Raw genomic sequence first — 20,065 nt, forward strand, 5'->3', positions numbered from 1 at the left:
TTCAAATTTTGTGAGAATTACCAAAGTGTAACAGAGAGACCTGAATTGAGCCAATACTGTTGGAAAAGTGGTGCTGGCAGAGTTGCTGATACAGCTGCCACAAACCTTCCATGTGTAAAAAATGCAATATATCTGTGAAGTGCAATAAAGTAAAGCAGAATAAAATGAGGTATGCCTGTATAACTGAAAATATATTTAATTGCTTTATGTGTTTAATGAACAGAATTTTGTTTACTCTTAATTTCAAAATGAATGGTTGAAACATTCAGTTTTTGTAATTTTTTTTAAAGGACATTTTCCTTTTTTTAATGTTTATTTATTTTTGAGAGAGAGAGAGCGGGGAGGAGCACAGAGAGGGATACAGAAGATCCAAAGCTGGCTCTGTGCTGACAGCAGAGAGCCTGATGCGGGGTTTCAACTCATGAACCACGAGGTCATGACCTGAACCAGTCAGACGCTTAACAGACTGAGTCACCCAGGCACCCCTACATTTTCTTTTCTTTTTTAAAGTTTATTTATTTTGAGAGACAGAGAGAGAGAGAGAGAGAGAATGAACAAGCGGGGTAGGGGCAGACAAAGAGAGAGAGAGAAAATCCCAAGTAGGCTCCATGCTGTCAGTACAGAGCCTGATGCCGGGCTCAAACCCATGAATCGTGAGATTATGGTCTGAGCTGAAATCAAGACTCGGTAGCTTAACCGACCGAGCCACCTAGGTACCCTCAGGTTTTGTAATCTTGAATGAATTCTTTTTTTTTTTTTTTTTGCAAGTCATAAGGTCTTTAGACCAAAAGGTTCCTTACTCTTGCTACTGAACAGAAGTGTCACATTTACCCACTTTCAATTTCTAGCAATGGTGGGAAGGGGCTTTCCCATAAAACTGCAATTAGAAGAGAAGATGCTCAACTTGTTTTAGAGTTTCCTTGAAGGTAATTTTCAACATTATATAAGAGAAGTCCCTCTCTTTACTCCACCCATACAGACTACTCACCCAGTGGTAGAGCTCGGGTCAGGTTAGCAGCTGGAGGATCTGTTTCTGGAGGACAGAGCTCACAGAAGTCCCAGCATGATGGGCAGAGCAGGTTACCATCGTGAATCCAGCCATTCATCTGAATACTGACGGGGAGGACCTGCCCAGCCCGACTACACAAATATGAAGTGTTCTGAACCCAAACTGTCAGACCTTGGGGAGAACAAGAAACCTTCAAATAGGAAAAAAAAAAAAATCAGATCAGTTAGATTCCATATATAATATATGAGCCTTCCTTCACCTACAGGAAAATACATTACTAAAAATACTGACTATAAAACAATTTGGGGTATAGGGATGTCTTTAATCTCATATAAAGAACGCTAAGTTATTCAGGCTCTAAAATACACTCTGTGGTAGTTGTTCTTAAATTTTTAGTTTAGCATTTTCAAAAAAATCTGAGGAAATCTATGGACACTTTTCAGTACATATACAAGATAACACACAACTTTACATACAATTTGGATTCACAGACCCCTGAAACCAAGTTATCAAGAATAACATTTCTGTAGGGGTGGTGGCTGGCTCAGTTGGTGGAGTGTGTGACTCTTGATCTTGGGGTTGTGAGTTTGAGTCCCACCATTGGGATTGGGTGCAGAGATTACTTAAAATAAATAAAATCTTAGGGGTGCCTGGGTGCCTCAATCGGTTAAGCATCCAACTCTTGATTTCAGCTCCTGTCATGATCTCTCAGTCAGTGGGATTGAGCCCTGTGCTGGATTCTTTGCTGTCGGAGTAGAGTTTATTTGGGATTTTCTTTCTCCCTTTCTGCCCCTCCCCTGCACTTGCTCTCTCTCTCTCTCTCTCTCTCTCAAAATAAAAAATTTTTAAAAATAAAATCCTAAAAAAAAGAATAACATTTCTATAGATCCTAGTATTCTCATTATACTTCACCTTAAATCTCTGTCAAAGAGCCATTACTCAAGTCATTTTCTGCCCAAGTCACAAATTTTGTAAATCAAATTTTTATAATACATTTTAAATTATAAATATATATGCTCATTGTAAAAAGAAAAAAGCATACAGCACAGAAATGTACATAGTAAAAAAGTTCTTTATTCTTTTCCTTATCCTAGATCCTTCGCTCAGGTATAAAAATGGTCATAGTGATTTTATATGGACTGGTAACATCTTCAAAGGCAGGACTTGGGGCACCTCAGTGGCTCAGTCGGTTGCATAAGTGTCGGAATCTTGGTTTGGGCTCAGGTCATGATCTCACAGTTTGTGAGTTTGAGCCCCACATTGAGCTCTGTGCTGACAGTATGTGCCTACTTGGGATTCTCTCTCTCTCTACCTCTCTCTGCCCCTCCCATGTGCATGTTCTCTCTCTCTCTCTCAAAATGAACGAATAAACTTTAAAAAAAAAAAGTGCTTAAAGGTAGGACTGCGGGGGTAACTAATAAAATCAGATTTTTTTTTCTCTTTTTATTTTAGAGAGAGAGAGCATGAGTGGGGGAAAGGGAGAGAGAAAGAGAATCTTAAGCAGGCTCCATGCTCACCTGGGATCATGACCTAAGCAGAAATCAAGAGTCGGCTGCTCAACTGACTTAGCTACCCAGACACCCAAGTCAATTTTAAAAAGCAAACACATTAAAACTAACTTTAAAAAAATGTTAAATGTGTCTTCTTCACAGTTGTTTTATAAAAAGACACATTAATGCCAATTATGCTACTTCACTTTAAATATTTCTGGAACTTCTCTCCTGGGCCTATCCTCAAACCAAGTGTATGATTTTGAGTATGTTTGATGGTGGTAAATTTTTACTTTGCAAGTTGATATAGTTTTTAGAAATACCAAAAGTTACCCAGAACCAAGTCTGGTAAAGTTGACTAAATCAGTTAACATTAAATTAATATAGGTGTGATGCAAAATACTAAAACTGATTTTCCTAGGAGGCTACTAAACTCTTTCTAAAGGCAATTTCAAAAGAGGAGTTCCATAAGTACATTTCAACAATGGAGTCATCTTTGAAATTACTCAATCATCAACTAAGTTTAAGTGTAATACTCATTTGGAAATTTAAGTTATAATAAGTTCAAGAAAACACATGACAACAAAGTATAACCTCTTCCATAAGTCTGTCATTCAATGACCCACATCTAGGAAGCACCACCATAACTACAGTGCAATGTAATCATTCTTTTAAGTGAGAACTGACTGAATATTGTGCTTTGTGGCTGAAAAGGATACCAAAGAAGTCCGTGACCCAGTACCTGTCCTCTAGCAGCTTTAACTGAAGAGAAAAGGGTGGCATATAAATTCCACCCCCCCCCCCAGCAAATTTAACAGTGTTAAGCTGTTTATGATTAAGAGTCAATGTTGGAAAATGGAGGGACTGTAAAGTATCCTTCAAAGACAGAAGACACTTTGAGACTGAAAAATGAAGGAGGCAACTCCATACACTTTATATAGTTTAATTCAGGGTAACTTACTGACAGCATGATCAGGTGGATGGTGATTTGGACAGTTGTGCAGCTATTCTCTGCAAAGTCCAGTCCTTAGTCTACATATTTTATAGAGGAAGGGGACGAGCAGAAGGGTATGTAGTAAGATCAAAAGGCTTACATGCACTTCAAAGGGTTCACATGCATCTAATAGACAGCTAATCTTTAACAGACCTTGTGGTACCATCTGTGCGTCAGGAGGAGGAAAGACTATGTTATCTCTAACAGATTCACAGGAGGCCAAAGCAAGCCTCCTGCATTCCAGCTTTGGCAGGCATTTCTAAGGTATACATATTAATCTCCAAGAGGCCTGGAACACATAGCCCCAAGAGAGGTCATCAATCATACATGAAGAAGATGGAGGGCTAAAGATGGAGTCAGTACTGTCAGCATTCCTACAGTCAATAAGTGGTAGAAACAAGCAATAAAGCTTAGAAAGTTTCATGGAAGAAAGAGCATTAATATCCTAAAGATGTGCACAGAATTTGGATCACGGTGAGGAAGAGATGTGACCTGGTGGACTGTGTCAGAATCTGGGTGGGTAAGGAGGGTAATTATGTAGGGGTGGGAGAAGGTGAAAGGGATGTGGTCAGATCAAATAAGCATACTGAGGACAATGAGAGTCAGATTTCTCTCTGTGAAAGGAATTACAAACATGGAAACAGAGAAAACTAAACTGAACCCTTTAGGGTTGGACTGGAACCAAAGATACTGGTACAAACTCAGTTATATGTATATATATGTATATATATATACACGTGTGTGTGTGTGTGTGTGTGTGTGTGTGTGTGTATGTATATATATGTATATATATGTATATGTATATATATGTATATATATACGTATGTATATATATGTATATATGTGTATATATATGTATATATACGTATGTATATATATGTATATATGTGTGTGTATATGTGTATACATATGTATATATATGTATACATATATATACATACACACACACACACACACATATGAATATACAAGCAAATTACATACACACATCTATTTCCCAGATCTGTTCACCAAGAGGGCTTGGGGAGTAGCTATATCCTAGTGACAATGCACAGTACATCTAACAACAGATCTTAGTCTCTTAAATACCACACTTCACTAAAGAAACTAGAGCTTTTTGGGGTGCGTGGGTGGCTCAGTTGGTTATGTATCTGACTCTTGATTTCAGTTCAGGTCATGATCTCATGATTCAGGAGTTCTAGCCCCACGTCGAGCTCTGTGTTGACAGTGCAGAGATTCTGGGTGTTTGGGATTCTTTCTCTCTCTCCGCCCTTCCCTGCTTGCTCTCTCTCTCTCTCAAAATAAATAAACTTAAAAAAACAAAAACAAAAACAAAAAACTAGAGCTTCTTGAAGAATTTGTTGACTCAAGAGCTGCATGTGCTAGAATATCTTGCACCAGAAAGCAAGGAAACATTCAAAGAAAGATGGGGAAAGACCAGAAGGACATAGAAACCTGAAGGGGCTTCCTCTGGCCAAATCTGGGGGAAATTGAGTATCAAAATAAATAGTGATAGTAATGGTAATATCTTTAATAAAATGGATTCCATGACTCAATGCTGATATAAATGTATAAATTAGTAAAATGAAAGTATGGTAAGAAAAATTTATTGACACAGTACTTCCCTGCAAAATATTTATTGATTACAAAGGGAATTAATAAGAAAAGAGTAATTGATAGCGAAGAAGCCTGGGAGATACCAGCAAGTTAACATCACCAGTAAAAGGACAAATCATGAGTGTACCACCATAAGAACATGAGCATCACTTCTGTGATATTACTGCCCAAAATACATGACCTGAATTTCATCATGAGGAAACATATGACAAACCCAAAGTGAGATACATCTTAGAAAAAAATGACTTATAGTTTTTTTAAATGTCAGGGTTATAAAAATCAAAAAAAGACTCAGGAAGTGTTCCAGACTGAAGGAGACCAGAGACAGGACAACTATGCAACATGTGATATTAATCCAGATCCTATACTACAAGGACATTATTGGGCCAATTAGCAGAACTTGAATAGGGCCCCAAAATTAGATGTATCAGTGTTAATTTCCTAATTTTAAAAATAGTATTATGGTTATATAGGGGGATGTCTTGTTTAAAAGAAATGCACAAAGTACATGGGATTGAAGGTAAAGCACATCAGCAATTTGCACTTACATGACTCAGAAAAAACATTTTGTACCATTCCTGCAACTTCTCTGTCAAAATAAGTAAAACAAACAACAAAAGGCAAAACAGTAATCCATGTTAACTGTTTGGAACTCATACATATCTTCCTATATAAATGGTGGTTAGCATTAAATTAGTAAAATTAAATTAGCAAAATTAACTGACAACTTTAAGTACAGGGAAGCCAAGTACATTCGATTTTTGTAGATGGTATTGCAAATTTGCATAATCCCTTTGTGGTACTGGTGGTGTTGACAAACCATTAAAATTGCCTGAAGAGGGGGTGCCTGGCTGGCTCAGTTGGTAGAGCACGTGACTCTTGATCTCAAGGTCATGAGTTCAAGCCCCACGCTGGGTATAGAGCTTACTTAATAAAGAAATGAAATATAATAAAATAAAATAGCCTGAATGGGTCATCCTCCTATTATAGTTGCCAATGTTCTAGCTTTATCCCATTAAAAAAATTTTTTTAATGTTTTTATTTATTTTTGAGACAGAGAGAGACAGAGCACGAGCAGGGGGTGGTGGGGAGCAGAGAGAAAGGGAGACACAGAATCTGAAGCAGGCTCCAGGCTCTGAGCTGTCAGTACAGAACCCGACGCAGGGCTCAAACTCATGGACTGTGAGATCATGACCTGAGCTGAAGTCAGACGCTTAACCAACTGAGCTACCCAGGAGCCCCTAGCTTTATCCCATTTAATTTAATATTTTAACTTATGGGAATTTAGAAAAATAATTTTTTTAAAAAGGTAAGATAAAAGCATAGTATCATGAAAAGTGAAAATTAACTCAATATACAACAAGGAAATGACTTCCCTAATTATGATATTTTAAAAAGATGCAATGAAATTAGTCAAAGACAAACATCATATGACTTCACTCATATGTGTAATTTAAGACACAAAACAGATGAACAGAAGGGAAGAGAAGCAAAAATAATATATAAACAGGGAGGGGGACAAAACATAAGAAACTCTTAAATATAGGAACAAACTGAGGGTTGCTGGAGGGGTTGTGGGGAGGGATGGGCTAAATGGACAAGGAGCATTGAGGAGGACACCTGCTGGGATGAGCACTGGGTGTTATATGTAGGGAATGAATCACAGATTCTACTCCTGAAATCATTATTGCACTATATGCTAACTTGGATGTAAATTTAATAAAAAATTAAAAGTAAACAAACAATTGAAAAAAAAAAAGATGCAATGTCTTGGGGGGGCGGGCCTGGGTAGCTCAGTCAGTTCAAAGTCTGATTTCAGCTCAGGTCATGATCTCCCAGTTTGTGAATTTGAGCCCTGCATTGGGCTTGCTGCTATCAGCTCAGAGCATGCTTTAGATCCTCTGTTCCCCTCTCTCTCTCTGCCCCTCCCCCTACTTATGCTTGCTCTCTTTCTCTCAAAAATGAATAAACATTTATTAAAAAAAAAAAAAAAAGATGCAGTGTCTTATGGCCATTGGGGCATCTGGCTGACTCAGTTGGTAGAGCATGTGACTCTTGTCATGAGTTCAAGCCCCATGTTGGGGGTAGAGTTTACTAAGGAAGGAAGGAAGGAAGGAAGGAAGGAAGGAAGGAAGGAAGGAAGGAAGGAAGGAAGAAGGGAAGGAAGAAAGGAAGGAAGAAGGGAAGGAAGAAAGGAAAGAAGAAAGGAAGGAAGAAAGGAAGGAATGAAGGAAGGAAGGAAGAAAGGAAGGAAGGAAGGAAGAAAGGAAGGAAGGCAGGAAGGAAGGCAGGAAGAATAGTAATTTTTATTATTGGGAAACCTTGGAAAAGGTGTTTTGTTCTACATAAGTACTAAGTAAAGGCAGTAAAACAAAATTTTGTATTATGATTATAACCAGGTCAAAACTATGAATTAAATAAACAAATATATCTTCAAGGAATTTATCAGAAAATGGTTGCTGGATTACAGTTATCAGACTATAACTGAAAAGTATTTATTTTGAATTTTCATCTATGAGGTTTCAAAGATAATTTTATATGAATTGTATGATGTCTAGATTATATCTCAATAAAGCTGTTACAAAAAACTAATTTTATAAGTAACTTTAAAAGCAATAATTAAATTCCCAGCTACATAAGTCCATTTATATCTTGCAGCTGAAATGGTACAAAAAATTCTTACTTTTCAGTTCTCAGGATCACACTTTCCTCCCTGACATCCATTAGTAAAGTATGGAATATTCTTTAAGTTGGATGTTCATAAGTTATAGAATGTCTATATCTTAGTAAGTTTTTAATAAGGTGATGCAGTCATTTAAGGTAGTTTGCTACTTTTGGATTTCTAATTGCAAAGGAGAAAAATAATTATTAACCTGTAGCTGATTTATTAATTCTTAAATCCATGCTTTCCTCAGATCTTATGAAATAAAATCGCAAATTTTTTCCATTACAAAGTAATATTTGTTTAAGAACAAAATTATATATATTCCATTATTTCCTTGGGGTATATGCCCCAAGTAAAATTAATATAAAACTTGCTGATATATAACAATTATATATGTATTTTTAAACAAGTGGAAAAAGGTAATTTCTCAAATAAATGACAATATTTTCACACATAAGCAAAGTAATATTTATATAAACAAGATAAGTTAAAGAATTAATCAGTAAATTACATAAAAATATAAAATGTATTTTAAAATATAAAAACCATATAATGAGATAAATTATATAATATTTGATAATAATTATTAACAATCATATAGTTTACCTGATAACATCCACTCCCCCAGTCTGGGTAACTCAGCTTCCTCTCACACTTTTCCATGACAAATGCGGATTTCTGAATTAGACAAACTGAATGAGGTCCATACTTTTCAGCACCATAATTTTTAAAAAGGTCTGAAGCAAACCAGAGAACTTTTCTTAAAAATTGAGTTTTGGTTCAAAGAACAAACTGAAGCATTCCATTTTTATGGTTAAAAGTTGCTTTAAAAATCAAGCATGTTTGGGCTGCCTGGGTGGCTCAGTCAGTTAAGCTTCTGACTATTGATTTCAGCTCTGGTCATGATCTCATTGTTGTGAGACAGAGCTCCCATTGGGCTCTGCACTGACAGTGCAGAATCTGCTTGGGATTCTCTCCCACCCTCTCTATCTCTCTACCCTTCCCCTGCTCATGTGCACGTGCGTGCGTATGCGTTCTCTCTCTCAAAATAAATAAATAAATAAACTTAAAAGAAAAAAAGATTCTTTCTCCAGCTCCTCTGCCCCTCCCTTACTTGTGTGTGGCTTGCTCTCTCTCTAAAAAAATAAAATAAAAAATTAAAATAAAAATCAAACATGTTTAATGGAAATTTTCAATTAAAAAAATTAAGAGAAACAGGGCTCCAAAATCAAACTAGGTTCTCAATAAAGGACTTGGTGGGAAGAAATTATTCTATCAAAAATGGGAGATAAAACTGGGCTTAAAGTATTTAAGTTAGGTATGCCTGGGTGGCTCAGTCAGTTGAGCATCTGACTAATCTGACTACAGCTTAGGTCATGATCTCACAGTTCATGGGTTTGAGCCCCACATTGGGTTCTGTGCTAGCAGTGTGGAGCCTGCTTGGGATATTCTCTCTCTCTCTCTCTCTCTCTCTCTCTCTCTCTCTCTCTCTCTGCCCCTCCCCTACTTGTGCTCTCTCTCAAAATAATAAACTTTAAAAAAATAAAGTATCTAAGTTAGATATACAGAAGAAATGGCACAAAGAATCGTCTTTATTGGTAGTCTAATAGGAGTCACCTCCCAGATGACCCATGATAGATGAAGCCAACTGACTTATATAATGGAAGGCTTTTTTGGGGATGTTGCAAAAACTTTTTGCAAAGTTTTCTTGCATTTTTATCTCATGCTATCTGCTGGAAGTCCATACATAAGATGCTGATCTAGTCTCAGACTAAACACAAACATGCAGGGGCGCTTGGATGGCTCAGTCGGTTGGGCGTCTGACTTTGGCTTGGGTCATGATCTCACATTTCATGAGTTCAAGCCCTGTGTCGGGCTCTGTGCTGCAGCTCAGGGCCTGGAGCCTGCTTTGGATTCTGTGTCTCCCTCTCTCTCTTCCCCTCCCCAGCCCATGCTCTGTCTTTCTCTCTGAAGAATACTTTTTTTTTTTTAATTAAAAACACAAACACATAGAGGGATAGGGTGGATTAAATGACCTCTAACTAGCTAATGGACAAATGAATGAGGCTCCTTAAGCCCTAGCAAAAATTTGCTCTTTACACTTAGTACAAGTGAGTTTCATGTTTTGAAAACAGAGAGTTCTTACAGATAAGTATTTTATGTCAGTTTTGAAAAATCTTAATTAAGCTAAGAAGGAAAATGTAAAACAGAATTAAAGAGAACTATTGTTTTGTGTATTTGTGGGTATTTCAAAGTCCTTGAAAAACAAAGTGGTCAGTGTCAAAAAAAAAAAAAAAGAAAAAAAAGAAAAGAAAAGAAAAGAAAAGGGAGTGCTCAGCAAAATACAACCCTCAGGCCAAATCCTGAGGACTACCTGCTTTTATAAATAATAAAATTGTATTGGAGCACAGCCAGTAATTTACACATTAATTTATATGTTGTCTATAACTACTTTCACACTGTAACAGCAGAGTTCATAATTCCAACAGAGACCATATGACCCACAAAGTTTAAAATATTTACTATCTTTCTCTTTATAATAAACATTTGCCAATTCCAGCTCTAAAATAGTAAGATGTGACACCATCTTTGGCAAACCCAAAATTGACAGATCTCTGCATTGCTCAGTTTTAACACTGAACTGCTGAATAGTTACAAGTTTTTAAGACATTTATTAAATGGGTGAGTGATGAAAAAAATGACTGTACAAATCCAGTTAAATCTACCAGGTTTAGAAATAAAAGGAAAACCCATTATAGAAATTTAAAATGTAGAAAAGAGAGTCTGTAATAAAGTATGGAATGGCAGGGCGGGGTGGGGGGGGGTGGATAAAAAGGACCAGGTTACAGATTTTGATGACCACAGAGAAACTACCTATTGCTCTTTATTAACATAAGATGTGGTAACATTTTGTTTACAAAGGTGAATACCCAATTGTTATACTCTTTATGTGTATTAAAAGGGAATAAATAATATGGTAATACATCTTACAAGCCATGGGACAACAGTATTATCCTAATATCTGGAGAACAACCTGTTACTTCTAAATTACATAAAATGCACACTCCTGAAAAGAGAAAAAAATGGGATACCTACTATGATTTAACAAAAAGAGCGCTGCTTTGGAGGATCTTACACAGGCACCAATTAATTATATTATTTAGTGTCTCTTCATTTACCTGTGAAATTGAATAATATCTTCTCTATCAGGTTTTTAAAAAAATTTTTAATCTTTATTTATTTTTGAAAGAGAGAGAGAGACAGAATGTGAGCTGAAGAGGAATAGAGACGGAGACATAGAATCGGAAGCAAGCTCCAGGCTCTGAGCTGTCAGCACAGAGCCTGATGTGGGGCTTGAATTTACGAACCACAAGATCATGACCTGAGCCAAAGTCGGATGCTTAACCGACTGAGCCACCCAGGCACCCCTCATCAGGTTTTTAGAAGAATAAAATGATAAAAATGAAAGTGCTCTGCAAATGAAATATCATGCAGATATAAGGTATAACAAAAAAGTAGCGCATGCACACATGTGCAAATCTATCTAACAACCCTTGTTATATGTCATAGTTCGAAGCACTTACTATGTGAATTCATTTATTAGTTCTCTTAGCAACTCTGTAAGACAGGTACTACTATCCCCTTTGTACAGGGAAGAAACTGAGGCACAGAAAAGTTAAGTTACTTCACAAATGGATACCAGTGGAACCACAATACAAATTCAGACAGTCTGGCTCCTGGGTCTATGTCCTTAATCCCTATTTTATATTGCTGATATGTTATTTTAATATGTATATAACATTTCATTTCACTATACTACTAACCTGGTTGATTTTCCAATATCCTACAATCTGAGCTGCGCTGATATTCACCACTTAAATGCCAACTGAATTCCTGACTGAAAGGGCAGTAGTCAGCAATTTCTACTGAACCACCATAATAAGGCAAGTCTTCTGCAGGTATTCCACTTAGTTTGTCGAAGTACTACAAAAAAAAATTATTAGGAAGACAGGAAAGTAAGAAACATTCTATATAATCAAACAGGCAATTTGTAGCAACCCTCTAATGCTGTATAATACAAAAAAAGATATTACTGTACTTTTCTTCATATGTCATAGAACATAAAGAACATATTCTACCTGAGGGATATTTCAAGGTTGTTGTAGTTTTAGAAAAAGCAAGGTAAGTAAATTAGTCTATGTTTTTTATTAGATGACAAATTTGACTAATGTTTTTAAAAGGATGAATAGGAAGAGTTTTATGAGGTGACAAAACACATACTAATCCAGAGAATTAAGATATTTTAAATATAATGCACTTAAAGTATTATCAGAAGACTTAATTTACGTGTTGTTTTGAGAAACTTGAAAAAATAAAACTGTGAGAATATGAATGAGATCATACCTATAAAACACTTGGAACACCAAAGGAACAAGGCTCCAGATAAATTTTAAAGATTTCACATGTACACTAATTCACTGAATTATATTCCTATGCCTAGAAATAGAGTTGCCATCTTATGATGATGTCTGAAGCATTCAGTGGCATCATGAACATATGCAGGAAAGCTCAACATTTAGCAGCAATCATTTTAAATCATCTTCTGAGATACTCCTTCTGACTGCAGGGTCCTTTGTAAATGGCAGGCAGAACTAAAGAGTTTTAGAGATGGCTATTGCAACAAAAAATTTACAGGTCAAATCAGAGATTCAGACTGAATATGTAGGACCATTTCCTTCACCTTTTAGATCCCATGAGTCAAACCTTTACTAAAGTAGAACTTCTAAGACTTGTAATGAATTGGAATAGAGTACCTCAGTTATTCTCTTTAAAGAACTTTGTTTTCTGTGTATGTTAGAGGAAATTAAAGATGAAGACTTAGGAAACAATTAGAAAAAAATACAAAACATTTAAAAATAGATCCAATAAATATTCTAAATGCCTCTATTACTACAAGGCATTGTTAGATATTAATTATTGTTAATTAGCACATTGGTTTTAAAGAATTGTAAGAATTCTCAATTTTTTTTCTAACTTATAGAAAACCAATGGGGGTAAGTTGAAAAACTTAATTCATTCTTCTAATTCAAGATAGAGACTTCTCTTTAAAAAGTTGAGCTGATTCCTAAAACTGTGCCCCAACAAGTGTTACCTGGTACTCTTCAGGCAAAGGTTTTGAAAACTTCTGCAAATTACACACAGCAACTGCTCTCTGGTCCTGTCGGCAAGTTAACTGCAATGGGTTACTTCTAAGCGTGTCACAGAAAGGGCTCAGCATCTGCCTCCTGCACACAAAGAAACACCAAGGTACCAAACTCTAAAGAAAACATAACAAATCCATTTTCTATTATAATTTCAATATGTTTTGATAGCTTAATACTAAATGCTAAATCAGGTTATAAAGTTATTTTTCAAAGAGTAAAAAGAAATGCTTAATGTAGTTATAAAAGATTAATGCCAAATGCCTTATAACGTTACTTCACCATTATTAAACAAAATATTTATCTCTTTCTCCACTTTTTCCAGTAAAAGGAGTTCTGCAGACCTGATCTGTGTGTTTAATGACAAATAATGAAATTCCTGATCCTGCCTAGAAATACAAATCTTCATAATTAATATAATGGAGTCTTAGAAAGAGACAGAGATGATGGATGCCCTTTCTGCCCTGCAGCTACAAAGAGTGAATTGTTTTCTATGGCATGATCTAGTTCAAAGACTCTTGTTTCAGTTATACTGAAAACATTCACAAGACATCTTGTTTTCATGTGCAAAATGAAGACTGTGTGAATATTCCTAATTATGACAAGTTGCTCTGTTCTGTTGAATCTAATCTTGGAAGTACAATTTGGAAAATGAGGTCTTATAATTTTCCAGATATCAGAATCTATTACACTGTTCTGTAAAAATAATCTTCAAACTCCAACCTATAATTCTAATTGGTCAATTTATTGATAATTATAATACAAACCATATTAATGTCATAATAGTAATGTTATAAATGAAATTCCAGTATTCTTAAACAATATAAATCCTATTATGACTGATTGCCAAATTGTGATAGTACTACTGCCATTTTTCCTCTTCTTCCACATGCTTGTTAAGGGGAAAAAGCCTAGGTTAGATTTACTTTAAGGAAAATTGATATTTGCTTCATTTAAGTTAACAAAGTATAGCAATAAAACATCTCAGGGAATTATAGCTTCTTGTGTAAAAGACCTACCAGTGTCTCTGGTAGAGTTGAAGAAGCACACTGTAATAGGAAAGCAAAGGTCTAGAAGTCTTCACACAGGCTTGGTTTCAAATACCAGCTTATTTGGTGTTGACCTCATTTTCCTGAGCTTCAACTATAAAGCACTAAATGCCTAGCACACACAAGTTACTCAATAAGTGTAATTTCTGTGTCCCCACCACTTTTATAAAATCTTTACAGGGGTGCCTGGGTGGCTCAGGTGGTTAAGCATCCGACTTTGGCTCAGGTAATGATTTTGTGGTCCATAGTATGAGCCCCGCGTCGGGTTCTGTGGTGACAGCTCAGAACCTGGAGCCTGCTTCGGATTCTGTGTCTCCCTCTCTCTCTTCCCCTCCCCAGCTTGTACTCTGTCTCTCTCTCAAAAATAAATAAACATTAAAAAAAAAAGTTAAAAAGAATGAAATTGACAAACCCTAGCAAAACTGAAAAAGAAACCTAGAAAATGCAAATTACCAATATCAGGAATGAAATGGGATCTCACTACAGACCTTACAGACATTAAAACGATAGTAAGGAACTACTACAAACTACTCTGTACACATAAATCTAATAACTTAGGCAAAATGGACCAATACTTCAATAAACACAAATTACCACAATTCATCCAATATGAAATAGGTAAATATGAATAGCCCTGTAAATATTAAGGAAGTTGAATTAATACTTAGTACAAAAAAGAAACAAAGATAATATCATATTCTTCATGAATATATACAGAAAAATCCATTATAAATATTAGTACATGGAATTCAGCAATATACAGAAATAACTATATACCATGACTAAGTGGGGCTTTTTCCAGCAATAGAAAGCTGTTTTAATATTTGAAAATCAATCAATATAATCCATCATATTAATAACAGACTAAAAGAAAAATCACATAATTATATCAACCAAAGCAGGAAAAAACACCTGACAGAAGTCAACATCCATTTGTGATAAAAATTCTCAGAAACACAGAAATAGAGAGGAACTTCAACTTGAAAAGGAGCATCTACAGAACACCTACAACTAACATTATACTTAATGGCGAAAGGTTGAATGTTTCCCCTTCTCATTGCGTTCATGGATTTAAAAAGTCAATAAAGATGTCAATTCTCCTGAAACTGATCATGTAAGTTTAACACAATTCATAGAAAAATCCTACCAAGATTTTTTTGTAGACAAGGTTATTCTGAAATTTATATGAAAGGCAGGAACTAGAACAGCTAAAATGATTTTGAAAAAGAATAAAGTGGGAAGAATACATTTACCCAATTTAAGATATAGAATGGCCACACTAATAAAGGACTGTGAAGTATTAATGGAGTGACAGACACATAGATCAATGGAACAGAATAGAGAACACAGAAATAGACCCATATAAATACACTCAACTGATTCCTTCACAAATGGAAGAAAGCAATTCAATGAAAGAAAGATAACCTTTTCAACAAATGGTGCTGGGACAACTGGACATCCACACACACAAAAAATGAACTTTGACCTAAGTCTCCCATTTTATACAAAAATTAACTAAAAATGGATCCCAGACTAAAAATATAGAACATAAAGCTTTAACATTTAAAAAAAAAAATACAAGAACGTCTTTGGAATCTAGGGCTTCACTGAGTTCTTAGACTTGACATTCAAACTATGACTCATAAAAGGACCTATTAATAATTTTGACTTCACCAAAGTTAAAAACTTATGCTCTACAAAAGACCCTATTAAAAGAATAAAAAGAAAAGCAACAGATTAGGAGAAAATGTGTGAAAGCCACATCTCCAACAAAGGACTAGTATCTAGAATATATAAGGAACTCTCAAAAACTCTCAACAGTAAGACAAAAGCAAACAATCCAATTAGAAAATCACCATAAGACATGATGAGACACCTCATCCAAGAGGATATACAGATATCAAATAAGCACATGAAAAGATATTCAGCATCACTAGCCATTAGGGAAATGCATATTAAAACCACAATAAGATAATCACTACTATCTTTTGGAATAACTAAAATAAAAAAACAGTCACAACACCAAATGCTGATGAGGATGTAGAGAAACTATTATCACTCATACACTGCTGGTAGAATATAAATTGACGTAGCCATTCTGGAAAAGAGTTCAGCAGTTTCTACTACAAAACTAAACTTGCCACTACCATATGACCCAGCAATTGCACTCTTGGGCATTTATCCTGGAGAAATGAAGATTTATGTTCACATAAAAACCTGTACACAAATGTTTGCAGCAGCTTTATTCAGAATAGCCCAAAACTGGAAACAACCTTGTTATCCTTCAACATGCAAATGTTTAAACACACTGTGGTACATCTGTATCATGGAATTTTATTCAGCCATTAACTTGAGCAAACTACTGATATACACCATAACCTGGATGAATCCAGAAAATTATGTGGGGTGAAAAAAGGCAACACCAAAAGGTTACATGCAGCATGAATTGATTTATACATCATTCATGAAATGACAAAATTATAGAAATGAAGAACAGCTTAGTGGTTTCCAGGGGGCTTAGGAGGAGCTAGAGTGGGAGGGAAGTGTGTACATCTATAAAATGGCAATAGGAATATCCTTGTGGTAATTGAAATGTTCTATATCTGACTGCATCAATGTCAATATCCTGGTTGTGTTGTTATACTATAGTTTTTTCAAGATATTACCCATCAAGAAAACTGGATAAAGTGTACATGAAATCTCCGTACATATTTTTTTACAACTACATGTGATTCTATAATGATCTCAAAATAAAAAATTAAAAAAATATATTTATAGGGGCACCTGGCTGGCTCAGTCTGTGAAGTCTGAGGCTCTTGGGGTTCTAAGTTTGAGCCCTACATTGGGCACAGAACTTACATTAAAAACAAAAACAAAAAAGACACACACACGCGCGCGCGCGTGTGTGTGTGTGTGTGTGTATCCCCCAAACTTGAAGAATGTATTTTTTAAAAGTTTGCTAGGTAATTGTGATATTCATCCAGATTTGAGAACCATTACTCAAAAGTACCTTCCATGTTTTTGTATATTGAATCAACAGTTACATTTATGTTTATGATTGCATTCTCCAAAGAGTAAGAATGATAGAATATGCAAAAATTTTGCAATATACATATTTGTTAATTATAAACTAAACAGAAATGCTTATGATTCTGGATCCCACACCATAGATTCTTTAATACATGATTTAAAACAACAATGTAGTTATTTATTTTGATATTACCATGAAGCACCAGAAATGGCTTTCTATACATTTTTTAAAATTAATTAATTTTTCAATAGAGAGAAAGCACGAGCTGGGGGAGGGGAAGAGAGAGAAGGAGAGAGAGAATCCGAAGCAGGCTCTAAGCTGTCAACACAGAGCCTGATGTGGGGCTCAAACCCACAAACAGTGAGATAATGACCTGTGCTAAAATCAAGAGTTGGATGACCACCTGACTAAGCCACACAGGCACCCCAGTTTTCTATACATTTTTTTTAAGTTTACTTATTTTGAGAGAGAGAGAGAGAGAGAGTGACTACACAATCAGAGGAGAGGTCAGACAGAGAGGGAGAAAGAGAATCCTAAGCAGGCTCCGTGATGTCAGAGCAGCGTTGGGTGTAGGGCTCAATCTCATGAACCTGTGAAATAATGACCTCAGCCAAAATCAAAAGTTGGATGCTCAATCAACTGGGCCACCTAGGTGTCCCTTCCATACATTTTGAAATTGAACTGTTTAGGCCACATTTTCAAAATAGTGACATTTTAGGCTCAGGATAAAGAACAAATCCAAAATAAACTGTGTTATCAAAGATATCATGAGGAAATGCATTCTTACTTTTGTTTCTGCTGGTCAATCCAGAACTTACAGCTCTTTCTTACAAAGTCACAGCCCATTCCTCGGCCCCAGTCTAACTTTTCGGCCATGCTGTAATTAGCCTTATACCAACTGTGGAAATAATTCAAATAAAGCATTTTTTATTATTGTCATTTTAAAAACAATTCCAACAAACCAATTACAAATCTCAGCAATGAACAAACCAAGACCTCAAGACAAAGAACATTTACAAACAAAGCCCTTGGTGCACAGGAACTGCTGCACAGACTCACCACACCATAGGACTGGGAAACTTGTCTTCTGGTGAGGGTACTTTCACATTTGGAAAAAAAAAAAAAAAAAAAAAAATCAAAACCAAAATGTGCTGTCACTGTAATTTTCAAAGATGACAGAAGTCACCAAGTAGAAAGTGGTTAAGGTGTGAGACAGAGAGATCAAGGGCCAAAGAAACAAAAAGAGAATGAGAGAAAATACAAGAGAATAAACTTAGGAAGAAATAGGAGAATTATTAGTTGGACAGCCTTTACCTAATCTGATTCAGTTGGTCCTAGTTTCTTGCTTCTCTGGCCTTGATTTGTGATATTCTATCAATACAGGGTCTGCCTGTGACTAAAAATTACACTATTATGAGACATATGAATACTATGTCTAATACCTTAAAAATGTTCTAATTTCAGAAAAAACAACCCACATCAATTTGATTTCCTGGCAAATTTAATCAAAGGCAAGGAGCCTACTTAACAGTTTTTCTTCTTCCTTCTTTTTTTTTTTAAGTTTATTTATTTTGAGAGAGAGAGAGAGAGAGAGAGAGAGAGCAAGAGAGAGTGCTCAGGAGCATGAGCAGGAGAGGTGCAGAGAGAAAGGGGGAGAGAGAAAATCCCAAGCAGGCACCATGTCATCAGCACAGAGCTTGGTGTGGGGCCCAAACTCATGAACCGTGAGATCATGACCTGAGCCCAGACCAAGAGTCAGATGCTTAAACGACTGAGCCACCCAGGTACCCTTCTTCTTTATTCTGAATAACAAGATTAGTTTATAAAAATTATAAAATTATACAGAATAGTTTCTTACATTTGGTATTACATCTCGTCCCTTTAGCATTACTGAAACATTAAATAAAAACATAGGCGCAAAGGCTGAGGGAATGACAAGAATTATTCCCTCCATCCCAGCCACTTTTCCACAAAATCAAACAGAAATAGGAATACATGATACGGATCTTCAAATCCTTCTCGTTTTTTCAAAGAACAGAACTGTCTGAGAGAGAAACTAAAGACATGAATACCAAAATGCTGCAACCTCTGCAGCTATAATGTGACTTGGTAACTAGCTTGGTAACTAGCTAACTTGGTATCATAGCAGGTCAAGTTGTCCAGATAGTAACAGATGACCCCAGTACTGCACACTAGGAATTATTTTAGCAGTGCCTAGGTTAGGCAGTCCTTCTCCCTCTGGATAAAATATAAAATAATAAGATTCCCTTGGGAATTACCATATCTAGTATACGTTGAGTACAGAGCATAGCATTGGCCCTATGTTACTCTAACATCAGCTGGGCACTCCAGCTACATTTCTTGAAACCTTCATGATACCTTCTTTGCAGCTCTTTTTAAGCTATGACTGAACAGTTATTAAGCACTTCTTATATGGTAAGCACTTTGTTTAATGATAAGGCTACACCACTGAATAAAAAGACAGTTTTTGTTCTCATGAAGATTATAATCTAGGGGGAAGACAGATATTTTATTTTATTTTTATTTTATTTTATTGAGGGGGAGTGGCAGGGGGAGAAAGAGAATCTCAAGCAGGCTCCATGCCCAGTGCAGAGCCTGACATAGGGCTCAATCGCACAACTGCGAGATCATGACCTGAGCTGAAATTAAGAGTTAGATGCTTAATTTTTTTTTTAACTTTTATTTATTTTTGAGACAGGGAGAGACAGCATGAACGGGGGAGGGTCAGAGAGAGAGGGAGACACAGAATTTGAAACAGGCTCCAGGCTCTGAGCTGTCAGCACAGAGCCTGACGCAGGGCTCGAACTCACAGACCGTGAGATCATGACCTGAGCCGAAGTCGGATGCTTAACCGACTGAGCCACCCAGGCGCCCCAAGAGTTAGATGCTTAACCAACTGAGCCACCCAGGTGCCCTGGAAGACAGATATTTTTAACAACTTACAACTGGGATGAGTGCCACAGAGGTTAAATATAGGGTGCTAATAAA

General features: G+C 36.1%; 1 protein-coding gene across 6 annotated transcripts in view; it reads right to left on the minus strand.

Annotated features, from left to right (window-relative positions):
• Window positions 1-20,065, minus strand: part of LMLN (leishmanolysin like peptidase) — a 91,888-nt gene that overhangs the window by 19,707 nt on the left and 52,116 nt on the right. For 4 of the 6 annotated variants that reach the window (XR_006222122.1, XM_042998765.1, XM_042998766.1 and 1 more), the window contains exons 12-16: window positions 17,844-17,954; window positions 12,928-13,060; window positions 11,600-11,759; window positions 8,382-8,512; window positions 989-1,199 (exon numbers count right to left, since the gene is read on the minus strand). Coding sequence is in view for 5 of the 6 variants with exons in the window: in XM_042998765.1 (XP_042854699.1) it covers window positions 989-1,199; window positions 8,382-8,512; window positions 11,600-11,759; window positions 12,928-13,060; window positions 17,844-17,954 (746 nt within the window). In the remaining variant the exon portion in view is untranslated. Of the gene's footprint in view, window positions 1-988; window positions 1,200-8,381; window positions 8,513-11,599; window positions 11,760-12,927; window positions 13,061-17,843; window positions 17,955-20,065 lie in introns of those variants that run through there. The other 2 variants (XM_042998769.1, XM_042998768.1) reach the window with 2 other exon arrangements.

Source organism: Panthera tigris, chromosome C2 (genome assembly GCF_018350195.1).
Source record: "Panthera tigris isolate Pti1 chromosome C2, P.tigris_Pti1_mat1.1, whole genome shotgun sequence".
Lineage (NCBI taxonomy): Eukaryota > Metazoa > Chordata > Mammalia > Carnivora > Felidae > Panthera > Panthera tigris.